General features: G+C 37.5%; 2 protein-coding genes across 2 annotated transcripts in view; both read left to right on the top strand.

Moving 5' to 3' along the window:
• Window positions 1-25,892, top strand: part of LOC133521998 (uncharacterized) — an 81,953-nt gene that overhangs the window by 3,946 nt on the left and 52,115 nt on the right. The gene's annotated exons all lie outside the window — the stretch shown is intronic.
• On the top strand, window positions 1,156-5,052 carry LOC133521744 (uncharacterized). Its single transcript, XM_061856811.1, has one exon. The coding sequence runs from the start codon at window positions 1,156-1,158 to the stop codon at window positions 5,050-5,052; it is 3,897 nt and encodes a 1,298-aa protein (XP_061712795.1).

Genomic DNA, 25,892 nt, shown 5'->3' with positions numbered 1-25,892 from the left:
CTAAATTAGAACTAGGGAAATATAATGGTGACATCCTAAAATGGAACACTTTTTGGGATAAATTCGCGGCTAATGTTGATAGTAAGGACATTGCCAACGTTGAGAAGCTTTCATACTTACTAGCCTCATTAGAGGGACCAGCCCTACAAGCAGTTGAGGGTCTGGAAACGACTAACATGAATTACCCGATTGCGGTAGACATTCTCAATAGCCGCTTTGGTAAACCTACAAAGGTCATTGATGCTCACAACGATGCTTTGCAAAATCTTGCTGTGGCGAAGGATTCACCCGAAGATTGTAGGCGCACTCTGAATATCATGGAGAAGCACCTGAGAGTATTAGAGGCTTTAGGGGAGAAAGTGGATGCTAGTTACCTTAGAGTTATCATACTTAATAAATTTCCATCAAGAGTAGTATACCAAGTGTGGCTTTCGTCAACCGATGATTCCTTTGCTGCAATCCGGAAGGCTTTGGATGCCGTAATAACAGCTATGGAGAGTTCAGCTGTTACAAACATGGAGAGTTCTGTGGTTCCAGTAAAGTCCAGTGACATAACGGAGATGAGTACACCGGCTTCTACAGCAACACTACAAATTGGAGCTGTAAAGAAAAGGAAATGGCAACAGAAAAGGGAAGCAATTTCAACTCAACCTAACCGGAAACGCCCTAAGAGAATGTGCATATTTTGCAATGAAGAACATTACAGCGAGGATTGTACCAAATTTAACACATATAAGGAGAGGATTGGGAAGCTTAAAGATAGGTGTTATGTGTGCTTCCAAATAGGACACCGTGCCTCCAAGTGTACCAGAAGGAGGAAATGTGTACATTGCTCTAGGATGCATAATAGAGCCCTTTGCCGGCAGAAGGTGCAGAGGGACAGCAGTAACCCAAGTAAAGACAATGGAGGGGAGAAGTCTGAGCATTAGGCTTTTACTTGATTGTGGAAGTCAACGATCTTACATTACAAATAGAATAGCAAAATTATTACGAATCAAACCTGATGGAGAAGATTGTTTGATGATTTATACATTTGGATCAGAGAAGCCCAGAGAAATGTCATGCCCATATGCAACAGTAACTGTAGTGAGTAAACGTAATGTTGAAAGATTGATTAGAGTGAATATAGTCCCATACATCACCGCAGAGATACCTATGGCTAAGGTAGAGTCACCAATGATAGATATCTTGGCTGACGACGCTTCTACCGGTGAAGGCATTGATATGTTGATTGGAAATGATTTATACTTTTCATTTATCAGAAAGAGTGTTGATTTGGGAAATAATACCTTTCTTGTGGATTCTGATTTTGGTTGGTTCCTCGCAGGAAGTGCTACTAACAGCAGGGAAGGGGAGACTCTATCAGTGGCTACATATTGCCAGTGCCATGAAATCAATCAAGACTTTTTTACAGAACCAGATCTTCCTCTGCGTACCATAGATGTCAAATTTTTATGGTCACTTGAGAGCATCGGGATATGTGATTCTCCAAAAACTACATGTGAGGAAGAAGCCGTCCAGCACTTTAACAAGACTGTCAAATACAGTGAAGGAAGGTATCAGGTCAAGTGGCCGTGGATAGAGTATCCACCAAAATTGCCTACTAACTTTGGACTTGCCTTTGGAAGATTAAAGGGTGTAATACGAAGATCAAATAAAGAAGTCATGACAGAGTATGAGAAAATCTTAAACGAACAACTTCAAGCTAACATAATAGAAATTGTGGATCCTACCATTCCTGCTGACCATCCAGTTCACTATCTACCTTTTCATATGGTTCAACAGAAGGGAAAAAGGGGTCGGCTGGTCTACGATGCTTCAGCTAAGCTGAAAAACGAGAAAAGCTTGAATGAGTGCTTATACAGAGGTCCGAATATGCTGGAAGACCTTACAGGTTTAATACTGAAATTTAGAATTGGGAAAATTGCTATCACTGCTGATGTTGAAAAGGCTTTTCTTCAGGTTGGTTTACAAGAAGAGGACAGGGATGTGACCAGGTTTCTCTGGGTCAAAGATTTAGAAAAGGAACTATCTGAAGACAATATCATGCAATATAGGTTCTGCAGAGTGCCCTTTGGAGTAATATCGAGCCCTTTTCTCTTAGCGGCAACAATTCGATATCACATTTCAAAGACTAACAAAAGTCTTCTTCCTGTGATAGCAGATAAATGTTATGTAGACAATTTAGTGACGTCCGTTCAATCAAGAGAAGAGGCTCTCAATTTGTATGCTCAAACTACAAACTCATTTAAAGAATTAGGAATGAACATACGAGACTGGATGTCTAACGACAAAGATTTTGTAGACAAGATTCCCAAGCTAAAGAGAGCAAAACAGGAAAGTGAAATGAAGATCCTCGGTTTGATATGGAATTTGGAAAATGACACTTTACGGCTCAAACTGAATAACGAAACTTTTGAGAGTGAGATCACAGACAGAGGTATTACAAAGAAAGGAGTCCTGAGAGTGCTAGCACGTCTGTATGATCCATGCGGGTTTGTATCACCACTCATGCTACCAGGAAAACTCTTGTTTCAGGAGATCTGCACTAGGAAGTTAAAATGGGATGAGATTCTGCCTGAAGACTTGTTGACATCATGGAGGAACATAATTGAGAATTTAAAAGTGGTTAAGAATGTAGAATTGCCAAGACATGTTGCAAGTGGATCAAAGTCGGAATGTACGAAGTATGAACTACATTGCTTCACTGACGCATCTATGGATGCATATGCAGCAGTCGTTTATCTGCGCGTCATAACTGGAAAGCAAGTATCAACTTCGTTTCTCATGTCCAAATCCAGAATAACTCCAGCAGAAGACAAGAGTGATCTCAAAATTCCTAGACTTGAATTGCTAGGGTATCTCATAGGAAGTAGACTTCTGAGATATGTTAAAAGCCACATAGACCTAAATATATGCAAGATATATTTGTGGACGGATAGTCAAGTTGTTATTGCTTGGATCAAATCAAGTAGGCTACTTCCACCATTTGTATTGAGAAGAGTCAATGAGATCAAGCAAATTAAGGACATCTTGGGTGCAGAGCTGCGCTATGTCAACTCAAAAGAAAACCCTGCAGACGTAGCTACCAGGCCAGAATTGTGGCATCATAGACAGGATCTATGGCTCCATGGTCCAGATTTTCTTCTACAAGACCAAAATGATTGGCCTAAGGAGCAGAGGTATGAAGAAATGTGCTTGGCTGGGAGGGCTCTGGACACGGTGGATGGTCCAGAGATGACAATGAAAGGCTATGAAGACCAAGATAATGATCCTAACTTTTCTGAAATGGAGGATAATCCTGCAGCCACTGCACTTCATGATTCTGTGCAAAACCCATCTGATGAAGAAAAGTGTGAAGAGACAGTGACTGAGATAAAGAAGTTACAAGGTAAATTCTTTTCAGAAGAAGTCTCAGGAAAGGTGACCAGTTTGTCACGAAACTTGGGTCTCTTTGTAGACGAAGATGGGATCTTAAGATGTAAAGGAAGATTCGCGAATGCTAATTTATCATATGATAAGAGATATCCCATTCTGATTCCGAAGAAATCACCCTTCACAACCCAGATTATACTAAAAACGCATAGAGACAACTACCATGTTGGGGTCCCACACACGCTAAGTATATTACGCGAAAAGTATTGGATCCCTCACGGGCGAGCTCAAGTACAGAAAGCTTTGAAGAGATGTTTGCAGTGTGAGAAGTATTCTGGAGGTCCTTACAAACTGCCACCACCACCTGCACTCCCCAGTGAAAGGGTTAATTATAGTTCTCCATTTACCTTTACTGGATTAGACTACCTGGGTCCGGTATTAGTGGAAACAAATACAGGCAGAGAAAAACGATGGATTTGTCTTATGACATGTCTAGCAGTTCGTGCTGTACATTTGGAGTTAGTCAAGGCTTTGACGGCTGAGGAGTGCTTGCTAGCGATACGGCGGTTCGTGGCGGCTAGAGGACCACCTAAAGTATTGATATCGGACAATGCACTACAGTTCAAGCTGACAAGTGAAGTACTAATCCATTCATACTGCCAGGAGAAACATATCAAGTGGAAATTCATCACGCAGCTTGCACCCTGGCAAGGCGGCTTTTACGAAAGATTAGTTGCACTGGTAAAGCACTGCTTGAAGCGCACACTTGACAAGCATTTATTAACAGACGGTCAAATGCATACAGTAGTGAAGGAGATTGAGGCCGTATTGAACACAAGACCTTTGACTGTAGTGGGTTCCGACCCAGAGGGAGTACTGCGACCAGCTGATTTTCTATCTCTAGGTCAGTGTCTAGAAATAAACCCAGATTTTGGTGAGGGAACTTCACAGGGCACCAATACCAAAGTCGACTTGGTTGAAGGCTGGAAAAGAGGTCAGAGGATTCTTAACGAATATAAAGAGATGTTCACCAATCAATATCTACCAAGTCTGCGGGACAGATTCAGTCACTCTCATAAACAACCGCGAGTGATATCAAAGAAGTCTCCAGAAGTCGGTGACATTGTACAGATTAAAAATGATTCCAAAAATAGAATCAATTGGAAGGTTGGCAAAATCGTAAGTTTAATCCGAAGCCGTGATGGTGAATGCCGAGCAGCCAAAGTGGTAGTTGGGAATACAGAGTTTACGAGATCCATAGCCCATCTGTATCCGTTAGAGTCTGATATGTACGGCCCAACGGATTATGCACTACCACCATCACAAGACAATGAGATGGCAGAGACATCAACTGTACCTATGGAGATGGTTAAAACTATGGAACCTATAAGGGCATCAGAAACGATAGTGTCACCCAAGCCTGAGACAGAAATTGATGAGTCAACAATTCCTACTGAACCGGCAACCGAGAAAGAAATTTCTGTGTTAGATTCTGATGGTAGTCCTACGCATACTGAGCAAGCTCCCGCTGTTGATACATACGAGGCAGAAGTGAGAGAGCCAAGTGTTACGGAAGAACGGCCAGAGGAAGTGACAAGAGTAAGACGGAACGCTGCCATTTGGGCTAGAGAACGAATAGCCGAATGGACGCGTCAGCTGATGACGCTACTTGTATAATCATCTCGCGTTCGGGAGTGTCGCGGAGATCGCGAAGTCTGTTATTGTGGTATGTATCATATCTGTCACTCTTAGCGTAATTTTCACTGGTAACACTGACGATCGAGGTCGGCTAGTGATATAGGAGACGGGGGAGAAAGATGGCGGGTACAAGTGGAGACAGGCGATCTGAGTGCTGGGAGGTTACAGGTGGTGTGGCGCGTGCAATCGCGTACAGGATACTCTTGGTAAGCGAAACATATCTATATTCTGATATTTATATATATATAATATATGGATATTGCAGTGACCTTGAGTTAACGACTACCCTGAGAAAGAGCTGAGTTGAAGAATTGATTGATATTCTTTGTGTGTAGCTCGAGTTTGAATGTAACAAGTGAGGTGGCTGGTGTTTATCGGTTTGAGTTACTGGAGGTTAATTATGGAGGCTGATGGATGAGCTGTAGGGGTTGTTGTGGAGGCTCGTCGGGGACCACATGGTCCCCACCTCAGTACTCATCGCATGAGGAGAGTATACAAGTCTGCGGGATGCACGATGAGTTCTATTGTGGAGATTCAGTTGTGCCGTGCATCCACCGATAATAGCCACGGGACTTGGGGCCCTTCTAATTTTCCCCGAGAGTGTTGAGGTTACATTCATAACAAAGAGATACGAGATTGAGAGGAGATGGAATTGTGCGCCCATCGAGTGTTAATTCATGGTCGGTGCAATTGCTATATTACGTTGTGCTTTGTATATGTGTAGATCCATGTAGCGAGGTTATTATTACATCCCCCTGAGAGTAAATCTCCGCTACACGTATGGCGACAATAAATTTCCACGCTGAGTTTTATAAATATCTATTTTAATTTTTGTAATAAATCAGTATTCTGACACAAACCAATGCCGTCTTTTCTTCTCCTTCTTTTTTTCCCTATATTTCAAATTTAGTGCTCTTTTCAGCCAGAACTGTGTGTTGTCAGTCCAATTGTGCTACCTTTTAAAACATGTAGGTTTCATTACCTAACGACACAATATCCAGAAAAAAATGCTAAAATACAACTATTTATATTTGTAACTAAACTAATTAAATTAAATCATGTTTCATATTTCTAAAAAAATATAACACTAAGAGAAATAAAAAGAAACAACGAAGTTACGCTAACACCACTAGATGGCGCTATGTGACAATACCCCCCTTCCAACAAGAAGGTTCACTAGTTTCAAACACCATATAATAGTGAACTTGCCTGTCCTCAGGCACGATTAACCTTAAAACTAACAATAAATCTACCAAACTAACCATGTATATTCACAAATGACTACCTTGAAATAAATTCAAAACTTGCAACGACAAAATCAAGCAAAACCATCAACCAACAAAGTCAACAAAGTCAACCCTACTTGATCACAAAACAACCTGCCGCGCGAAACTCTTCATCAAAGTAAATATGAAATAAACGACTTACCAAACTATACAACTTGACAGTTGTTAATACATACCTAACCATTAACAAAACTACTACCAACTACCAAATGAAATTTTATATAAACCTAAACTTAAATGCAACCAACGGTTGACGATAACCAAATCTCTGTCTCTTACCCAAAGTAAGATAAATAATTGACATAAACGTACATTGTTGTAAAACTTGGCAGTTTTATCAATTCTCCAATCAGAACAAAATATCTAACCAACAACCTGATAAAAAAAATGTTAGATTAACCCCAAACCAGACTGTCTCAACACAACTTCTATATAAATTCCGCCAATACATAAATCCTTTCATACAATACCCACTTCATACAATCATCATACTTACTACCAGTAATATTTCCTTTTAAATATTACTGTTGCAACTTTCACTTTTGTGTTTGCATATTAAAACTATGAAAACGCAACGAGAGAATTAAATTGTTTGTGACAGTTCAAGCTTTAAAATCTTTGACATGCCAAGAGCCAAGTGGATGACCATCCATGGCCTCCAGCTCGTAAACCAATGGTGATAAAACTTTGGTGATCTTACACTGCACAAACTTTGGAGCTAACTTCGCCATTTTAAACTTTTGTGCGTCACTTTGTGTATAATTCGTTTTCCAAACAATATCACCCACCTTAAAACTAGCATGTCTACGTCTTAAGTTATAATGTGAAGCATTCTTTGCATGAGCATTTAATAAATGCTTTCTAACCTCCTCAAATATATCTTTTAAACACCCAAATTCACCAGCATACTCCTCTCTTGGTATATCAAGAGAATAATTGACTTGAGTATCCTTGTAAAAATTACCGTTAATGACAGGTTCTCTAGCGTGGACCAGAAAAAATGGTGAAAATCCAGTTGACTCATTCACTGCACTGTTTATGGCAAATTGTATTTCAAACAAGTGCTTATCCCAAGACCGATGATTATCTTGAACATAAGAAGCCACTGCTGTCATTATCGTTTTATTGTATCTCTCAACTAGGTTAACTTGTGGTGTATACCTAGGAGTATAATGATGTTTTGGAATATTGTAACGTCCTAGCAGCTTCCGGAACTCAGTTCCCGTAAATTGTGTACCATTATCAACAATTACGGTCTCTGGGACTCCATGTACCAAAATAACGAAATTTTCAAAGTTCTTAGCGACAATTGCACTCGTAGCACGTCTCAAAGGAAACAAGAGTGTGAACTTTGAAAAACAACAAGTTACTACCAGTAAAAACGTAAATCCAGATTGAGAACGTGGCAAAGGTCCAACTAAATCAACCGAAACCGCCTGAAAAGGTCTACCACAAACTTTAGGTTTTCCCATTAACCCCAAAGTTCGCTTGGTGGAGTGTTTATAAGCAGAACAAGTATTACAGTCCTTGATGTAATTTTTAATCTCATCGAACATTCCTGGCCAATAAAACCGTAAACATATTCTCCTATGCGTTTTAAATACGCCTAAGTGTCCTGCAGTTGGCATCGAATGATATTCCTCGACTATTTTCCGTCTGTGTTCTTTCCTTACCACTTCCTTCCAATCAAACTCTGATGTTAAACTATATTTACCTTTACTGTAGCGGTACAGTTTTTGATCTATGATTTGATAATTTGGTACATTCGCAGGATGTTCTTGACATGTTTTGAAATTTTTATCATACCATACATCTTCTACTGTATCTTGTTGAGTCGTGTTAATAACATTTACCGTCAAAAGTCTTGACAATGCATCAGGAACCACATTGTCAGTGCCCTTCCTATGTTCTATCTCGAAGTTAAACTGAGACAATCTACACCCCCAACGTGCTAACCTGCCTGACGGATTTTCTAATTTTAAAAACCACTTTAATGATGCATGATCCGTGATAACCTTAAATTTGCTTGTGCCTAAATAAGCCTGAAATTTTTCCACTGCAAATATCACTGCTAACGCCTCTCTTTCTGTAGCGCTATAGTTCATCTCAGCTTTGTTTAGCGACCTGCTGACATAAGCTATAGGGTGATCTTTACCCTCTATTTCTTGTGATAGCATACCACCAAGGCCATAAGCAGATGCGTCACAGTGAACAGCAAAAGGCTTCTCAAAGTCCGGCACAGCTAATATTGGTGCTGACACAAGTGCTTCCTTCAACTTAATGAACGATTGCTCCGCTTCATCCGACCAACTAAATTTAAGCTCATGTTTTTCCCTTTTAACTGTTAATCTGTTCAATGGGGCAGCAATTGTCGAAAAATTACGAATAAACCGTCTGTACCACGAGCAAGTGCCGAGAAATACTTTAACATCACGAGCTGATGACGGAGTACGAAAGTTCAAGATAGAAGACACCTTATCAGGATCGGTCCGCAACCCATTTTCGTCGACCACATAACCTAAATACTTCAATGAGCTTCGGAAAAAATTACATTTATTACGATTTATAGTTAAATTTGCTAACTTTAATTTTTCAAGAACTCGATTCAAAAGTAACAAATGTGTATCGAAATCTGATGAACAAATAACAATATCATCAATATAACAAAATACCTTACCATTCTCTACATCTGAACAAAAATTTTGATGAAAAAGCATATCCATTAACCGTTGTTGCCTCGCAGGTGCCCCGCAAATGCCAAAAGGCATAACCTTAAATTTAAAGGCCCCCCTGCCAACAACATTGAAGGTGGTTTTATCTTGAGAATCTTTATTCAATGGTATTTGCCAAAAACTTGATGATAAATCCAAAGATGATAAAAATCTTGCCTCCTTAAGGCTATCTAAAATTTGTGGTATATATGGAATAGCATATGAATCAGCCTTAGTAACAGAGTTTAATCTCCGACAGTCCAACCAAAACCGCCAGTCACCGTTTGATTTCTTAACTAAAATGACCGGATTATTCCAAGGACTTTCAGTAGCAGTTACCACATCAAGCTCAAGCATTCTATCCAATTCTTTATTTAAAGCAACTCTTTTTTCTGGCGAAAGAGGATACTGCTTAGCCTTGATTGGTAAGGCATCGCCTGTGTCTATCACGTGTTCAATTAAAGTCGTTCTACCCAAACCTTTGTTTTCCGCTGAAATGTCTTCAAATCTCTTAATTACTGACAATGCTAATTCTCTTTGAAACGGCATTAAATTATCAAATGATGTTAGCGTGTGAATTTGTTTTTCATCAATTTGATAACTATAAAATGTTTTTGGAGCTTTCCTGTAATCAATATTACTAAAAATTTCAGGCGCTAGCCTAAACGCTTTCCAAAAATCACAACCGAAAATTACATCTGAAACTATTGATGGTACGACATGAAACTTAATTATATGAGTTACATTATTAAAAGTGACCGGTAAATAAATTACCCCTAACGACTCTACTTTAAATCCGTCAGCAACTGTGCAAGAAACTTGATTTTTTTTAACCAAATTAAATCCGAGTTTTTCAAAATAAGTGTGAGATGAATTTCCTAACAAAGAAACGCAAGCTCCAGAATCTAACAATCCTATAACCTGTTGTTTCCCTACACTTACTTGAAGATAAGGCCTAATATCGTCCTCATTAGTAGCAAATAAGACTGTGGCAATTGATCCGTAGCTGTAATATTTTTCAATCGCCGCCAAAACCTGCATGTTTTGCGTGCTATTGTCACAGTCGTCCACTAGTTTTTTTGGTCCTTGTTCTTCATTTGAGGACAATCCGCTTTAAAATGATCGTCTTTACCGCACTTAAAACAACCACGATGAATGCATTTTTTAAAATTATGATTTGATTTCCCGCACTTAAAACAAACCTTCCTAGTATTCGAACGTACCTCGCCTCCGTTTGACTTTGACATATCTGACGTAGACGTCTGTGAACTCTGTGGTACATCATTGGATGCGTTATTTGACATTTGTTTTCCTTCAAATTTGTACTTATTATTACCGAAAGAATGACTAATGCAATTAGATGGATCTGATTGATTAAAAGAAGAAACAGCCGAAACTCCTGGCTGTGTTTTCTTTTGTGGTTTATACAAGAATTCAGGTGAGATAACTGCATAATTATTCTTCTGTGGTTCTTTAAAGTTTAAACAACGCTGCCTAGTAACTTCAATAATCCTACATTTTTCCTGCAATTCCTTTATTGAACTGATATCCACCAAGGCTAACTGTTGAGTGTAAAACGGACGTATATTCCTTTGTAAAATATCCAATTTTTCTTTTTCAGATAAAGGCGTACTCAGCCTATTAAACATTCCTGACATTAATGCAAAATAAAGATGAAGTGGCTCATCTTCTCCTTGCGTACGAACACGAATCTCATTTGCTAACTTATAATCATACTCTGGATCCTGGAAATCACTTAACAACAATACTGCAAGTTCTTGCCAAGATGATACCTTATTCCTGTTTGCACGGAACCATATAAGAGCCTGATCCGAGAACAACCTGGCTGCAGAGTACAAAAGTTTGGAATCTGTAACTCCATCAGCCTGCTGAAGATCTTGAACATTTTCCAAAAATGTCTTCGGATCTGTGTGTCCATTGAACTTGAGATTCCATTTCAAAATACTTTTATGACCACGATCCGACTCTGACACAACTTGTTCTTGCACAAAATTACCAGAAGAACCTTCACCTGTTGTTAACAAAGAAGTCACCTTACCGACGTTATCAAACTTATTCAAAAAACTGTCAAGTGTTTGTTTACTTGCCTTTATTTGTGTTTGTGTACCTGTATCCTCTGGTCGAACCCTAGAAATTCTGTGAAATAAGTGATAAGCCAATGCTTTTGCCTTAATAAAAGTTTAATTTTCTCTTGTTTGTTCATACTTTTTCCATAAATTATCCAAATCTAATAATTTAGCCGCTATTATTTTAGATTCAGTGGCCGGGTCAAGTTCTGTTTCCACTATGGAATCAGATGGACAGTCTTTTAACAAACTTTTAAGTTGTTTTTTAAGCAAGTCTACTGTAGAAGCCGGAGATTCTGACCTAATTTCAACTTCATAAATAAGATCCTCCTTGCACAAAGGATTAACTGAAATCTCTCTCTTCTCCATTATGAAAAGTTAACCAACAAACTGTACACTGCTAAATGTGTATATTATCAAATGTTAAAAAAACAATAATTCCAAATGTCAATATTTACCTACTGAATTATTTTGCTTCAAACAACCCTACTATTTTCAATGGAGAAAATTATCAATTTGAATTATTTGTAAAATTGGTGGTTTAAACTTCACAAAATATGTTTATTGAATGTATCACTTAATTTCAATTAAATTTCACAGTATTTTTTTTACACACAGATTAAATTCATATTTTGCACATACCTACACACACAAATTATGTTTAGTATTTTATATTGCCTACCATACAAGGTGAACCGTTTTACTGATCAGAATATTATAGAATCACTTCAACAATTACACATAAAGAAATAAAAACATTGATTGGCAACAATTGGTTCTATTTATAAATATACTCAAATACTACTGTGTTGGCCCTGTCTACAACTATAGAATATAGTAGATACTTTGAAAAATGTCTTGTTTGCCACTTTAATACTCAAAATTGATGGTTTATCCTTATAAATTGAATTGTAAAATACAGATTCCTTGTGGGCGCCAATTATGTAACCTGTAAATCTATGAAATGTACCCGGCTGGTTACATAATACCTAGGGATGTACTAAAGGAAAGAAAACACAAGAGTTCACTTGATAGTCGTTTTATTTCTTCTTTCAAAACTCCTACATACCCTAAAAATTCAACTTCTAGCTCAGACTGCTAACGGTAGAGCTGTTGGTTCATTCATATCTGTATTCTTACACTATAGGATAAATCACCAACAAACTAGTTGTTTAATTAAATTTTATTCTGGTAATTATTATATGAAAAGTTACACCTAAGCATTAAATTTGGCGAGCAACACTGTCCATCAGACCTTAGTAAACCTTGATTATGATATTAAAATTATTCATTATAAATGTGACAAAAGCAAAAGGTTACCGATCTATGACAATGACAAAACTTGTTCTACAAGTAAACTATGAGCTTCTTAAGGGCTACCTAAGGGTTTTCTAAGGGTTTCCAAAGGATTTCCTAAGGATTTCCTAAGGTTTTCAAAGGTTTTCAAAGGGCCAACACATACCTGCTGCCACAGACGATGTTTATTCCTCCGAATTAACTCCTCTGCATTCCGCCTGACGAACAAGACAGACGACAGAAAAAGTCTGCTGCAGTCAAAATTAGCATTTGGGTTGGAACTCGTAACAATGGCCGTGAAGGCGTCCCGAACTGGACGAAGAGAAGACCCGTCTCTTACATCAGCCTGCCACGCTCAAGGGCACGCTCCTCTTTCCTCAGCAACTTGGCAAAGGAAAGCAACATTTGCCTCGACCTATTAAAATCCAGAAACCAAAATCTGAATCTCCGGAACTATATACTCGTATGGCGACAATAAATTTCCACGCTGAGTTTTATAAATATCTATTTTAATTTTTGTAATAAATCAGTATTCTGACACAAACCAATGCCGTCTTTTCTTCTCCTTCTTTTTTTCCCTACATTTCAAATTTAGTGCTCTTTTCAGCCAGAACTGTGTGTTGTCAGTCCAATTGTGCTACCTTTTAAAACATGTAGGTTTCATTACCTAACGACACAATATCCAGAAAAAAATGCTAAAATACAACTATTTATATTTGTAACTAAACTAATTAAATTAAATCATGTTTCATATTTCTAAAAAAATATAACACTAAGAGAAATAAAAAGAAACAACGAAGTTACGCTAACACCACTAGATGGCGCTATGTGACACCGTAAGGAGAAACTGTGGGTATAAAAACTTATAAAATTACCTATGACAAATTACTTTACGAGTATAGTTCATATTAATTGCGTACTTTATAGTATGAACTATATCTGCCTTCGAATCTTCTTGCTAAGTAAGAAATTGTGACACATATCCGGACACCATTTACGAGCACTGCAATTCTAGGTTTTTTAACGTCATAACTATAATTAATGAAGGTACATTATACATATTTATTAACACTACTTCTACATTTCAAGAGAGTTTTTTCACAAGTCTTATTTTAAAAAAAACGTTCATCAAATAAGTTTTAGAATTACTTAAATGTGTTCCGCGCATTTATATTCCTATTAAGTTTACTTTTTAAGTAATTTTCCCTTTAATGTACCTTATATTTTTAATTTAAAAATGTAAACCGCATAAGCTAAGTTTCCAAGCCACCCGAGGATTCTAACTCGGCTTATAATTTCAAAGCCTTTAATCAGTTTGATCCCGCTCGTTGTCAGGGACAACGTTAAGGTGGATTCTCAGTTTCCATATGCCTCCATTTTATTAAAATAGTAAAGCCACATAAAATACCTAATTAACTGGTTTCATTTTATGACCGGATCTGGTACCAATATTGAGAGACTACTCGATTAAAATGCAAAGATTGTTTTATCAATTTACAAATTTAAAGTCTAAATCTGCTTAGCTCGCTCCACCAAGATTATCCAAAGCTATAGGTAAGCGCCTAAATCATCCCGTGATCTACTTAGTCTTTATATCCTCAACGTACACCGGGGCTATCCACTCAGGCGGTTAGTTTAATTCTGATCTCTAATTACCCGTAGTTGACATGGATCCCGAGGTCAAGTTATATTAGGTATGGGCAAGGCCAGTCAAGATAAAATGTCTTGTGAACTAGGTAGCGCGCTTCGTCTTAAATCGACAAACTGGCCCCGTAACTTTAAACATTAATCTGCATCACCTTCTGCCTTAGAATAGAATTAGGTAATCAAATTTGTCTAGGGCTAACAAAATGACATCGTGACGGAAATAATCTAACGAATTAATCGTAAATAAATCCAACCGATCGATGGTAACAATATATTCTCAATAACTTAAATAAAGGCCGAAATACATTATTAAAACGTGATTCTGGTCATAGAAAATTATAATACAATTAAGTTCGACTCAACACGCGTCGCGTCGGGTTGCGTCGCGTCGCGTTTTAATAATGTGTTTCGGACTTTATATTTCCTTATATTCGGACAGAAACACATTATATTAACAATCATATAAAAGGTTTAGTGTCAAGGTGCCTTTTTGATACTTTGACGCTGGTCTACCACGGAAACCCTCTCTAAAAGCGCAACTAAACTATACCTACTTCAAGTAAAATAAAGTAAGTTCTTAATACATATACATCTAACTAAACTAAGAGGGATATATTTAAAATCTGAGATCAGCAAGCTACATAAATAAGTAATACAATAAATAAGTACCTAAATTTATTTTGTTTGCCCGATTTGTATCTTCGTGGATGCTTTTTATTAGTTTTCACGACTGGTGAAATAAACCTACTTGTGATATAGATAGGTAAGGTTGTTTATACCTACCTACATACTGAAACTGCTCGCGTTAGCTCCCTAAAAAGTATAGACCTACCGAATTGTGTAAAAGTGCGACGTGCTGATAATCCGCTTACATTTTGATTAAATACGAAATGAATTTGCTGAGGCACCACGCGGGATAAGTTGAGCGCTATATAATAAACGGAGTTACATGGTCGGATCATCTCAGCCAGGTAGTTATTAAAGTCGTTGAGATTCGGAGTGGTGCCAACTCTATTCACGTGAACTGGAGCAATCTGGCCAATCTGGATTTATATAACCCAATTTAAACGTAAATTGTGTGCTGTCCTTTTTTTATTGAGTGAGTGTTTTGGCAGTGTTTTACATGTTGGGCGAAATATCATCGACTCATCGCCATGTTGGCTGGCGGACTATCTAGTCGAGATCGCTGGAAACCATTGAATGTAGGCGTTCCACAAACTGACACCGTACGGATCCTCGAAAGCCATTTGTGATATGAATGATATGAGATACGTTATAATGTGGATCCTGTTACGTAAAACACTTACTGAATAATTAATATGACACACAAGAATATTCAATTAAGTACATTTTAATCACGTGTCAAATTTTACACGCAAAATGTTCCTTCAACCGAAACTTCAAAGCTAACTCATTTAAAGCATAACACCCGTGGGAATACATATATTTAAGGATTTCGACTCGGCGGGGCAGAATGATTACACCACTCGTGTCTGTACTGAAATAGGGGCTTAGTATGCAGACAGAAAACCGGTGTTTTGCCGCTAAATTTGTAAGTGTTTTACGTTTTCACTTTACTCTTTAGCGACAACAAAAACGCGTCAGCAAAAATTTGTAACAGCTTTTTTATAGAACATTTGTTCCGGGTACGGGGTAAATTTATAGTCTGACTTTTTTGTCACCAGGTAGACTTAGCGCGAGAGATAGGCTACCGGGACGTGTAGCCAATATCTCGCGGTAACGCCTTTTCTAACAGAATTAACTTTATTTATTTAATCTTTATTGCACAATACATGAAGGTACAGATGGCGGACTTAATGCCTTAAGGCATTCTCTACCAGTCAACCAATTAACTTTAGTTAATTCTGTTAGAAAAGGACCTATCTTCGTATCATATTTAGTTAGCAAATTATCGTAGGTAATCGTTTTTCCATCACTCATACCTAATCGTGTTCATATTACTCTCCTGAAAACCCATCATCGGTTACGGATCATCTAAGTCTCTTTAATGAGGCCAATCATACTTTAAATTCGATTTCCTGTGAAGTTACGTTCCTTTTATCAGTTATTGAATCACCGCCAATTCTATTTTGCTTAAATAAATGGGATGCGACACCGAAGGCTATCTCGTTACCTCTCGTGACGACACGTGCGTTACATTCACAAACACTTTTCTCAACTATTACCTCGTTTCTAGCATAAGATGAACCCGAAGTTTGAAACAACTAAGCGAAAACAGCACTCACAGTTACACTGTTTTGTTTAAAAATCGGCGTTGCGCTGAGAAGCCGTTGTAAATAACAGCTCTTATGTAGTGTCGAACCCTTGTCAACCCCGATGCGACTCGTGGAGGACACGTTTTGAATTAATAACCCCCTAGGTTAGACAAACTTATTTTTACCGGCCTAAGTTTTAAAGTACTAGAGCAACTAGTACGAGAAAATGTTGGTTAAAATTATGGGTAGCCCCAAAATTTTATTGGTAGCCAACGTTGACATGGTAGCAATATGATTGTGTACATGTTATAAATGTTATAATCTGTAGTGGCTAACGGGTAGCACCGCGTAATTGGAATTGGAGTTTCGGGGTTTCATAGGTAATATTTTTGAATTCAAGGTCATGATTTATTAATTTCTGTCTTTATTACATCTTCATATACAAATCACATACTTTTTTTATGCCAAGTGTCCACCACATGCCGGTCAAAGCCACTTTCGGCTTCGACTGTTAATAAAGTTCCATCCAAGAACAATGTAGACAGTGACCCGTTTCCATTTTTCTTGGGTGTATGAAGGAAAAGAGAATGCAGTCATAACGGAACTGTTTTATATGAATCTTAACTTGTGATATAAAACATATAGATTATGTCATCGAGCTCCGGCAGATACTCGTGTCATATACCTACTTACGTTACAGTGTAGAGTGTACCGTGAGAATAAATTCAAGTTAAATGAACTCTCAATTTGTATTATCTTTCTCGACATCAATCGTTTTTTTTAGCTCAAAAGCCCCTCGATGGGCCAAAAATTTCGCGTCGCGGCCAAAAACACTTTTCAACGGGCTGCTTGATTCATGCTCCATAATTCATGTAGCATTCAACGCGGAAGGCCTTTTCGTTTGAATACTCGTAAATACTGCCATTAAGGTGTTGACCTGAACGTTTTATTTCGCTTTTACGGTGCACATGAATGGTTTATAAGTAGTTAGGCGTATGGCTTAATAGATGTTACGAGTACACGGCAATAGGTATAACAACACGTATTTAGTTTTTATTAGGTCTCAACTGCAAAACAAAAACTTGCATACATTGTATATCTACTAACATGTACACATATACCAAATTTGTACGAATAGTTATCGCCAGAAGAGTTGAGGTGAATGATCACACACACAGCTACACAGAGTACTAACCGCAAAAACAGTATTTATTACCCCACATTAAATATCTACGAGGTCACTTGATAAGTTTTAAGATGCTCGAAATTCTAAAATGGAACGCACCTGAATTATATGTTTTAAAAAGAAAATTTATTTAAAAATAGAACACAAGTTGCCGATTCGCTCCAATTTAAAAAATGAATATGTTACAGTAATTTTCCCTTCACGGGCAACAGTTTTTAGATGGTTCAATGAATTTAAAAGGGGTAAAACCAGCCTCGAAGATGACCACCGAAGTGGTCGCACGCAAACAGCAGTAACTGCAGAAAACGTGTGGACTACTGAAATCTTCAGTTCAGTTCAGGGAGCGTTAGCATCATTCTACATCAACATCTTGGAGTAAGGAAGCTCTGTTGTCGTTGGATACCACGTTTACTCTCAGATACTGAGAAACAGGCTCGTGTAGATTGGTGTCGTGAGATGCGTCTACGATTCGACAACGGGACATCGCGGCGTGTATCGGAAATAATTACAGGTGACGAAACATGGATTTACTAATATCACCCGGAAAAAAGCGGCAATCGTCAGTATGGGTCTTCTCAGAGGGAAAGTTTCCAACAAAACTACAAAGACCTCGTAACGTCGGCAAAGAAATGGTAGCTAGTTTCTTTTCACGGGGCGGACATTTATCAACATCAATGCTGGAAAATTATAGGTCAGTCAACTCTGATTGGTATACTACAGTAGCATTGCCGCAAGTTTTCAAAGCAGTGCGAGAGAGGAGACCAAATACTGGACTTCGGGGAATCTTGCTACATGACGATAACGCCTCTTCACATACGTCCCTCAGAACAAAGGCGTTTATTGAGAAAGCTGGGATAGAAACCTTAACACATCCACCCTACAGTCCTGACTTAGCTCCCTGCGATTTCTTTTTGTTCCCGGTGGTGAAAGAAAAAATAAAAGGGAAGTTTTTGTCGAGTGCTGAAGAAGCTGAAGCTGCATATGAAGAAGCAATTTCGGACCTATCTGATGAAGACTGGCAAAAGGGCTTCTAAAGTTGGTTCAGGTCAGACGAATGGAACTTTGTATAGAGAGTAATGGAGAGTATTTTGAAAAAATGTAAAATAAATAATATGTATCTTCAATAGTTTTTTTTTATCTCAAAATTTATCGAGTGACCTACGTACCTGTTACTCGATAATATCAATGTAAATTAATAATTATCGATATCACTATGAGTGACACTCGTGTAACTGGCAGGTGATTGATAATGATAACCAAAGAGGAAAGTGTCTATTTTATACTATTTTATGCAACAGTTGTATAATAAGGGTCAAAAAGGGCAGAATACGCCACAAGCATTTATTGACCTACTTATACAACATTGCATACAATGTCTTTCCTACGAGTCAACAAAAATAATACTTTAAACTAGTGTAGAATCATATAGGTAAACAAACCAAAAGTATACAGCTAAGATACGCGAGGCGAGTATACATTCTTACGCGCCCGGCCCGCCCTGGCCCGGCTGGTCAGCGACACCTTCTCATAAGTCATGAGGCCCTGGTACTTGTTCTTTGCTAAATTAAATTTTTGGACCGTTTTTTCTCGATTTTGGCCCTAGTAGCCTATGGAGACTAACAAGCGACGCTAAGCGGTCTTCGTAGTCTATTGGTATTGTTATATTACGGGTGTCACATGAGTGTTTCTGACTTATGAAGCAATTGTTTCTACTATGAAACCAAATGAATCTTTTGTAAGTTGGCAGCAATGCACTTAGTTTGAAACTGTATTAAATTTGATTTTGTTAGGTTGATAGCCATTAGTCAGAGTATCGTTATTAGGGCTGCCAGATCGTATAATTCGATACGAATTTCGTATAATCGGACTGATTATCGTATCTATTATGTATAGGTAGACGTTCGGTATAATTGGATACGAAAAAACGCGAATGGTTATTTCGCATATTCTATTTCAGCACGGGATTAACAGAGACGTATTGCCAACTTGATAATACGATACGGTGACGGTTTGAGTGATTTTTCTCTTTAGACTTACCATTTGATTGGTTTGGTGTTCTATATGATGGGTGTTTGTGAGACGTGTTTTACTTTTTGTGCTGTGTTTCAGCTACTTATTAAGGGATTTTAGTTACTACTTACTAAATACAAGTCGGTTTTTGTAGTAAGTAATAAAAAAATCGGGTATAATCGTTTTCGTATAGTGCAATCGAATTTCGTATAATTTTTGACGTTGGACTGTATAATGAAGATATGTACTAGCAGCCCTGATCGTTATAGCGATTTTAAAGCACAAGTGCTGTTATGAGGAATAGACAATATAACTTTTCTTCAAACCTTTTATGTAGGTTCTTATATTCGTGTTCATGAATGTGTAAATGACAGATAAAAGTAGAGGAGTAGGAAAAATTATTTACGCCCTGTTAGTTAGCTCTATACATAATTTTTAACGTTTTGCACCTGCATACATTCCACACATATGGTCAAATTAACAGTAACCCTATATTCAACGTATAAGACAAAACAAACAAACATAAGACTAATTTAGATCGATTGTTTACCCCTAAAAACCCCCATATACCAAATTTCAGCAAAATCGTTAGAGCCGTTTCCGAGATCCCGGAAATATATCTTATACCTTTAAACGAGCAATTCTTGTATATATATATATGTATATATATATTTCCGGGATCTCGGAAACGGCTCTAACGATTTTGCTTAAATTTGGTATATGGGGGTTTTTGGGGGTAAACAATCGATCTAGATTAGTCTTATGTTTGTTTGTTTTGTCTTATACGTTGAATATAGGGTTACTGTTAATTTGAGGTTATTCATATTTATAATTAAGGTTGTTCAAACCTGGTAAGGGCATTTATTCGTGTGATGAGCATGGATATTTGTTTCTGAGTCATAGATGATTTCTATGTATTGAAGTATTTATAAATATGTATATATTATATTTATCGTTGTCTAAGTACCCGCAACACAAGCCTTATTGAGCTTACCGTGGAACTTAGTCAATTTGTGTAATAATGTCCTATAATATTTATTTATTTATTTGCACTTATAAATAAAATAGGCCATCATCATAAATTTAAGAGCTGCGCATGCCTTTCATTGGCTTCTTCCTTGACGGCGTGATACGACACGACGTTCACTTTCTCCTTCACTTGATCCATGTATACCCTTCTTGGCTTTCCTCTATTTCTCCTTCCTTCTACTTTCCCTTCTATGATGGTCTTGATGAATTCGTCATGTCGTAACAGGTGTCCCAACATGTTTTCTCTTCTACTTTCGATGGTTCTGAATAGGCACCGCTTTTCTCGAACTCTATTTAAGACCTCATAGCATTATACGGTAGCGAAACGTGGACGATGCTTCAACGAGACAGAAAACGCCTTGAAGCTTTTGAAATGTGGTGCTGGCGGCGTATGGAGAAAATAAGCTGGATAGAAAAATAAAATAGGTAAATTAAGTGTAAATCGTAGGTAACGTTAAGTTAGAATCAGTAGCGAAACCATATTAAAATTAATAATAAAATGGATACTGATGATTGCTTGATCGATTGCTTTAATTGACGGTAAACGCAAATACATATATCATCTTTTCATTGTGATAACTAACTAACTAACTGCTTTGGCTCAGCGATCCAAAAAGAATCATAGATAATTTTCATTGTGATAATCGTAGATTTTTATTTGGTGCGCAGCTCAGCTCTAGCAAGTTAACTAACTACATAAATAGGTCTTAAGCATACCAACTTACGTAAGATCCACCTGGAGTTGGCCTATGACAGGTATCATTTCTTGCATGTGATCTGTTTTTGTAAATGAACCATTTTGTATTTATTGTATTAATAAAGGGAGTGTGTAACTTCTATAAGCAAATAGACCCTGGTTAGGCAATCCTTCACATTTTAACTAACTTCAAGCCCTTCTTATAAAATAGTATGTTAAACAAATAATACATTTGTTGTATATGTTAAGTAAGATTAACTACGGTGTGTAAGCACGTTTCACCTTTGACCGCTAACACTCAACGACGACGTGGCTGAGCGCCTCTCCATTTAACTAATATTAAGAGATCAACAATACCTTGCTGTGAGTAATTCCGATCAATCTCCTACCAACATCTTATTTTTTTGGGTTATTTTTATACACATAAGATAAAATTAATATTTTTATTCGGCCGGCTTAAATCTAAAATATTTTTTCCTTACATCAATCTAAACTATCCTACAGGATGCGGCTATTACCAAGAAGATTGATCTTATGATAGCTATAGAAAAAAATATAATTCTCAAAAATATGTTAGTAGGCAAATCTAACCTACTTACTCGTTTTTTTGTCATAAAAATGCAGTTGTGTTCCGTTGAGAAACAACACCCACGATAATATAGATGATATTACAAAGGTATAACTACTTAAGTTGAGTTTTGTATAAGTAGTATAACTAAGTTTCCTTTTCCGCACTTATTTAACACGATCTGATGGTGCTTTATCACTGAACATGGCGGACGGATGATGGATCGTCCACGTTCCACATGATTCACTGCAGCTACACATACCTATTGATCATAATACAATACAGAAACACAAATCACAGTCATAAATACGATCGTGCATAATTTACTTATTGACACGTCTATTAGGTAGACGAAGGTAAAATGTATGTAAATACGGTTTACAATATATAATTAATTAATGGATCCGTTCATTAATTACAATAAAGTTGAACATCGATAGCACGAATCTCAAGGGAAACGCCAAAAAGTTCGTGTTAACGAGGTTTCGTCTTATAGGGGGCATTGACTTAGGGAGATTCTTATAGGTTTCCGTTCGTCTTAAATAGGCTTCAAGTTGCAGAGGTAAAATGCATGAAATATTTAAACGCGCCCTACAGCTCAAATAGCTGGATGGTTTTTGACATACGAGGTGCCGTTAAATTCGTCAGAATTGTGTTAGTGATATAGGCTATATACATTTAAAAATAGCGCTCGTAAATGAATAAAAGGGGGATGATTTGTTTTTTTTTTACCATAGCAATATTGAATAGAATTGGAAATAGTTATTTCAGATTTACATCCATATTTGTTAGTATAACTTAAGAACTAATATTAATTTTGTACATAATATAATATTACAACCATGTATATACCTAAACTAATTTCTAAATTTAAGAAATCCTATAACTTGGCGTATCCAATGCGCCAGTATATGATTCTCAAGCCTCTCTGCAATGACCTTCAGAATGCCGTTGGTGCTGTTCTTAAGCCTGCCCATCATCGAGACGATTCTCTCTCGCATAACCGCGTGAAATTCGTCTGTATGGGCCTCGGCGAATATGCGCGATGCACTACACCATGTGGGCAACCCCTAGGTACAACATTCTGAGTGCGTTACGAGTATTATATTGCACGCGCAGGGCATTTAAGGCTTTTTTCGTATACTTCACCCACAGTCCATTATGGGTATCAAGTGAAAGCTAGTGAAAATACCATTTCAAAAATATGTGTAAGCAGTCGGGTTTTTTGTTTTTATAATAATAATTCTTCTTGTTTTGTATGAGTAAGTCTACGGCAGCTATGTGAGCTAAATCCGTACAAAACTGAGTATAGCCATGTCTTATTTATTAATTGAAGCAGTCGTGAGCAGCTAATGGAAAGCTAAAAGCCCGCGGTCGGCCATCTTTGCTTTTTAAATGGACTCGTACGAGAACGCAGAGGTTGGCCTACTTTAGTAGCGCCTTAGTCGGAAGAGATTTTCTGTCACGTCACGTCGCACATATGGGATAACTATAGATCACTTACCTAGCATAACGAACACCTAACCCCGTTTTAATTATAATTTTTATAACCTCAAAGGTAATTAACTTTTTGATATCTAATGTTGCGGTACAGTAATATGTATTCTGTGTGTGAATGTAGGCTTCATAACGGTTTAGCAACACCTACTTTTTCGATTAACTTCTCTATTTCCGCTACCCAAAGGTTGTCTGGAAAAGATCGCTCTTTAGCGATAAGACCGCCTGTTTGTAGCCTCTACATTTAATCAATTATCTATTTTGTTGTATCTTTTTACTGAGGTGTGCCAATGTCTAACTATCTATCTATGTACCAAGACGACACTATAATTAATTAAAATATGGCAGGGTCATTATAAGCGACATATATATTATTATTTTCATAGAACTTTGACATTTATAATGCCATGCCACACAGGGTTAGCTTGGGCCGACTATAGTAACACCACTCATTTTATAGTAGACCCAAACCAAACGGACAACCAGGGTAGTAAAACTTCTCATTCGCGCTCGCGTGGAGCGAGATAGAGATATGACCTCGGTTTTCCGTTTAGTTCGGGTCTACTATAGTTGCACTCACTTTTACGACCTCATATAAATTAACAGCAACGAACATTTGCTTTTTAAGGGTAAACATTAAACATACGCTATTGAGATATAAAACGGTGAAGGATATAAAGTGTGTGGTCCGATTTGCAGTACAGGATAAGTAAAGAGCGCCTATTTCTGATTATTGCAACTGTGGAACTGGAGATAGTCTAAGGAGACATAGGCTTCTAGTTCAAGATCACTTCGCAACTTGCACATTGCGTGGGTTATTCTTGCGACTTCATTCCCCTTAAATCTTATACCTTTAAACGAGCAATTCTTGTATATATATATAAATATATATATTTCTGTGATCTCGGAAACGGCTCTAACGATTTCGCTGAAATTTGGTATATGGGGGTTTTTGGGGGTATACAATCTATCTAGATTAGTCTTATGTTTGGGAAAACGCGTGTTTTCAAGTTTTCATGCGTTTTTCTTTCGACGCAGAATATGGTCGCTAATTTCGTATTGCCGGTCACTGTCCGTCTGGTCCAGCGGGTTAAGACGCGGACTGCTAAACGAGTGTTACGGGTTTGAATCTCGCCCGGTGACTATCTTTTGTTTTTTCAAGTTTTTGTTCAAGTTTATATATTTTTTTTTTAATTTTTATTGTTTTAGACAAGTTTAATTTAGTAAAAAAATGTAGTTAAGATTATCACCTATAGACCACCATATTACAATAAATAGTTATAACCGAGCAAAGCTCGGTCGCCCAGGTACTGAGGTTTATGGCTCAATTCGAAAAATGATTAAGATCTTGGAAAGGTCTTTAAAAGATCAATAACTAAACGACATGTCAAAATTTACGTTTATTTCGATTCCGCTGTGATCCCAATAAGATCTATCTACGATATTTCTAACGTCAAAGTGACATTGGTTGCCCGAAGTGAGCTGCTTCTGTCAATTATACGACATACAAACGATATCTAAATGAGAACTTATCTAAACCAGAACTTATCGTTATCGTTACGCTATACGTCCGCTCGCTGACTGATGGGGACTTGAGGGCCTACCTCAAACCAGTTCGTTCGTTCGTCTATTTACCCTTCTATGTATTCCTCGAGTATGCAAGAGTGATAGAAAAGCAAATAACAAAATTTCCATTTTCGATGCTCGTGATAATTGCTAATTATAAGTAATGCTCGTGTATTAAATGCGAGTTGTTACTACAGTTGCCTAACTGCCTGTCAGGAGGGGTAGTGCGTTAGGGAACATGTTGTATAGACTTTGAAATATGATTTCTTCTTAAAGCGTCTTGACTTGAATTTGCGTAATTACCTTATTCTCTTATACGAGTAGGTATCTACTTAGGTAATAGAACAGAGTGAGCGCATACATGTATTTTTTTCATAATTGACTAAACTCAAATATTAACGAAGGTGTAATACATGCGAGTATATAAATATATTAAGTGAAATATATTTTTGAATCAACAAAACTATGTAGTAACTATATATATATATATATATATATATATGTATTTTATTTTGTTATTTTATTATTATTTTTAGTTTTGCACCACACGTTAACTTGATTTCACTATCTGAAGGTTGTCTGGAAGAAATCGCTGTTTAGCATATTTATACCTTTTCATACTTTGTGCCATTTCTTGTAGTGTGCAATAAAGCATTTTATTATTATTATTTGTATGTCTCTTACAAATTCTCGGGACCATGGGGTCCCGGGCATTTGGATGGCGTGCGTGGGGCCGAAGCCAACACGTAGAGGCCCCTTGTAATAAGACAATTTACTCTAAAAGTAATGTGACACCAACCGACGATTATCCCTGTTTACACTATAGTAGTGCACCCAAGGACAAGCCCCGGTTAGTCTAGGACTATTGTAAAAAAAAAGGGTTCAAAAATAAACCGGGCTATTGGGTTGAGTTGCAAGTGGACTGGTAACCGGACTATGGAGGATACCTACTATGGCACTTGCCCTGATCATATGTTTTTAAAAAAACACGACAAAATGGGCAGGTGGTGACTCGCCAACTCA

Source organism: Cydia pomonella, chromosome 10 (genome assembly GCF_033807575.1).
Source record: "Cydia pomonella isolate Wapato2018A chromosome 10, ilCydPomo1, whole genome shotgun sequence".
In the NCBI taxonomy this organism is placed as follows: Eukaryota; Metazoa; Arthropoda; class Insecta; order Lepidoptera; family Tortricidae; genus Cydia; species Cydia pomonella.
This window is presented reverse-complemented; position numbering and strand designations above follow the sequence as displayed.

Coding starts and splice junctions, on each gene's coding strand:
- LOC133521744 (XM_061856811.1), top strand. CDS start 1,156: ATGGCTAAGGTAGAGTCACCAATGATAGATATCTTGGCTGACGACGCT.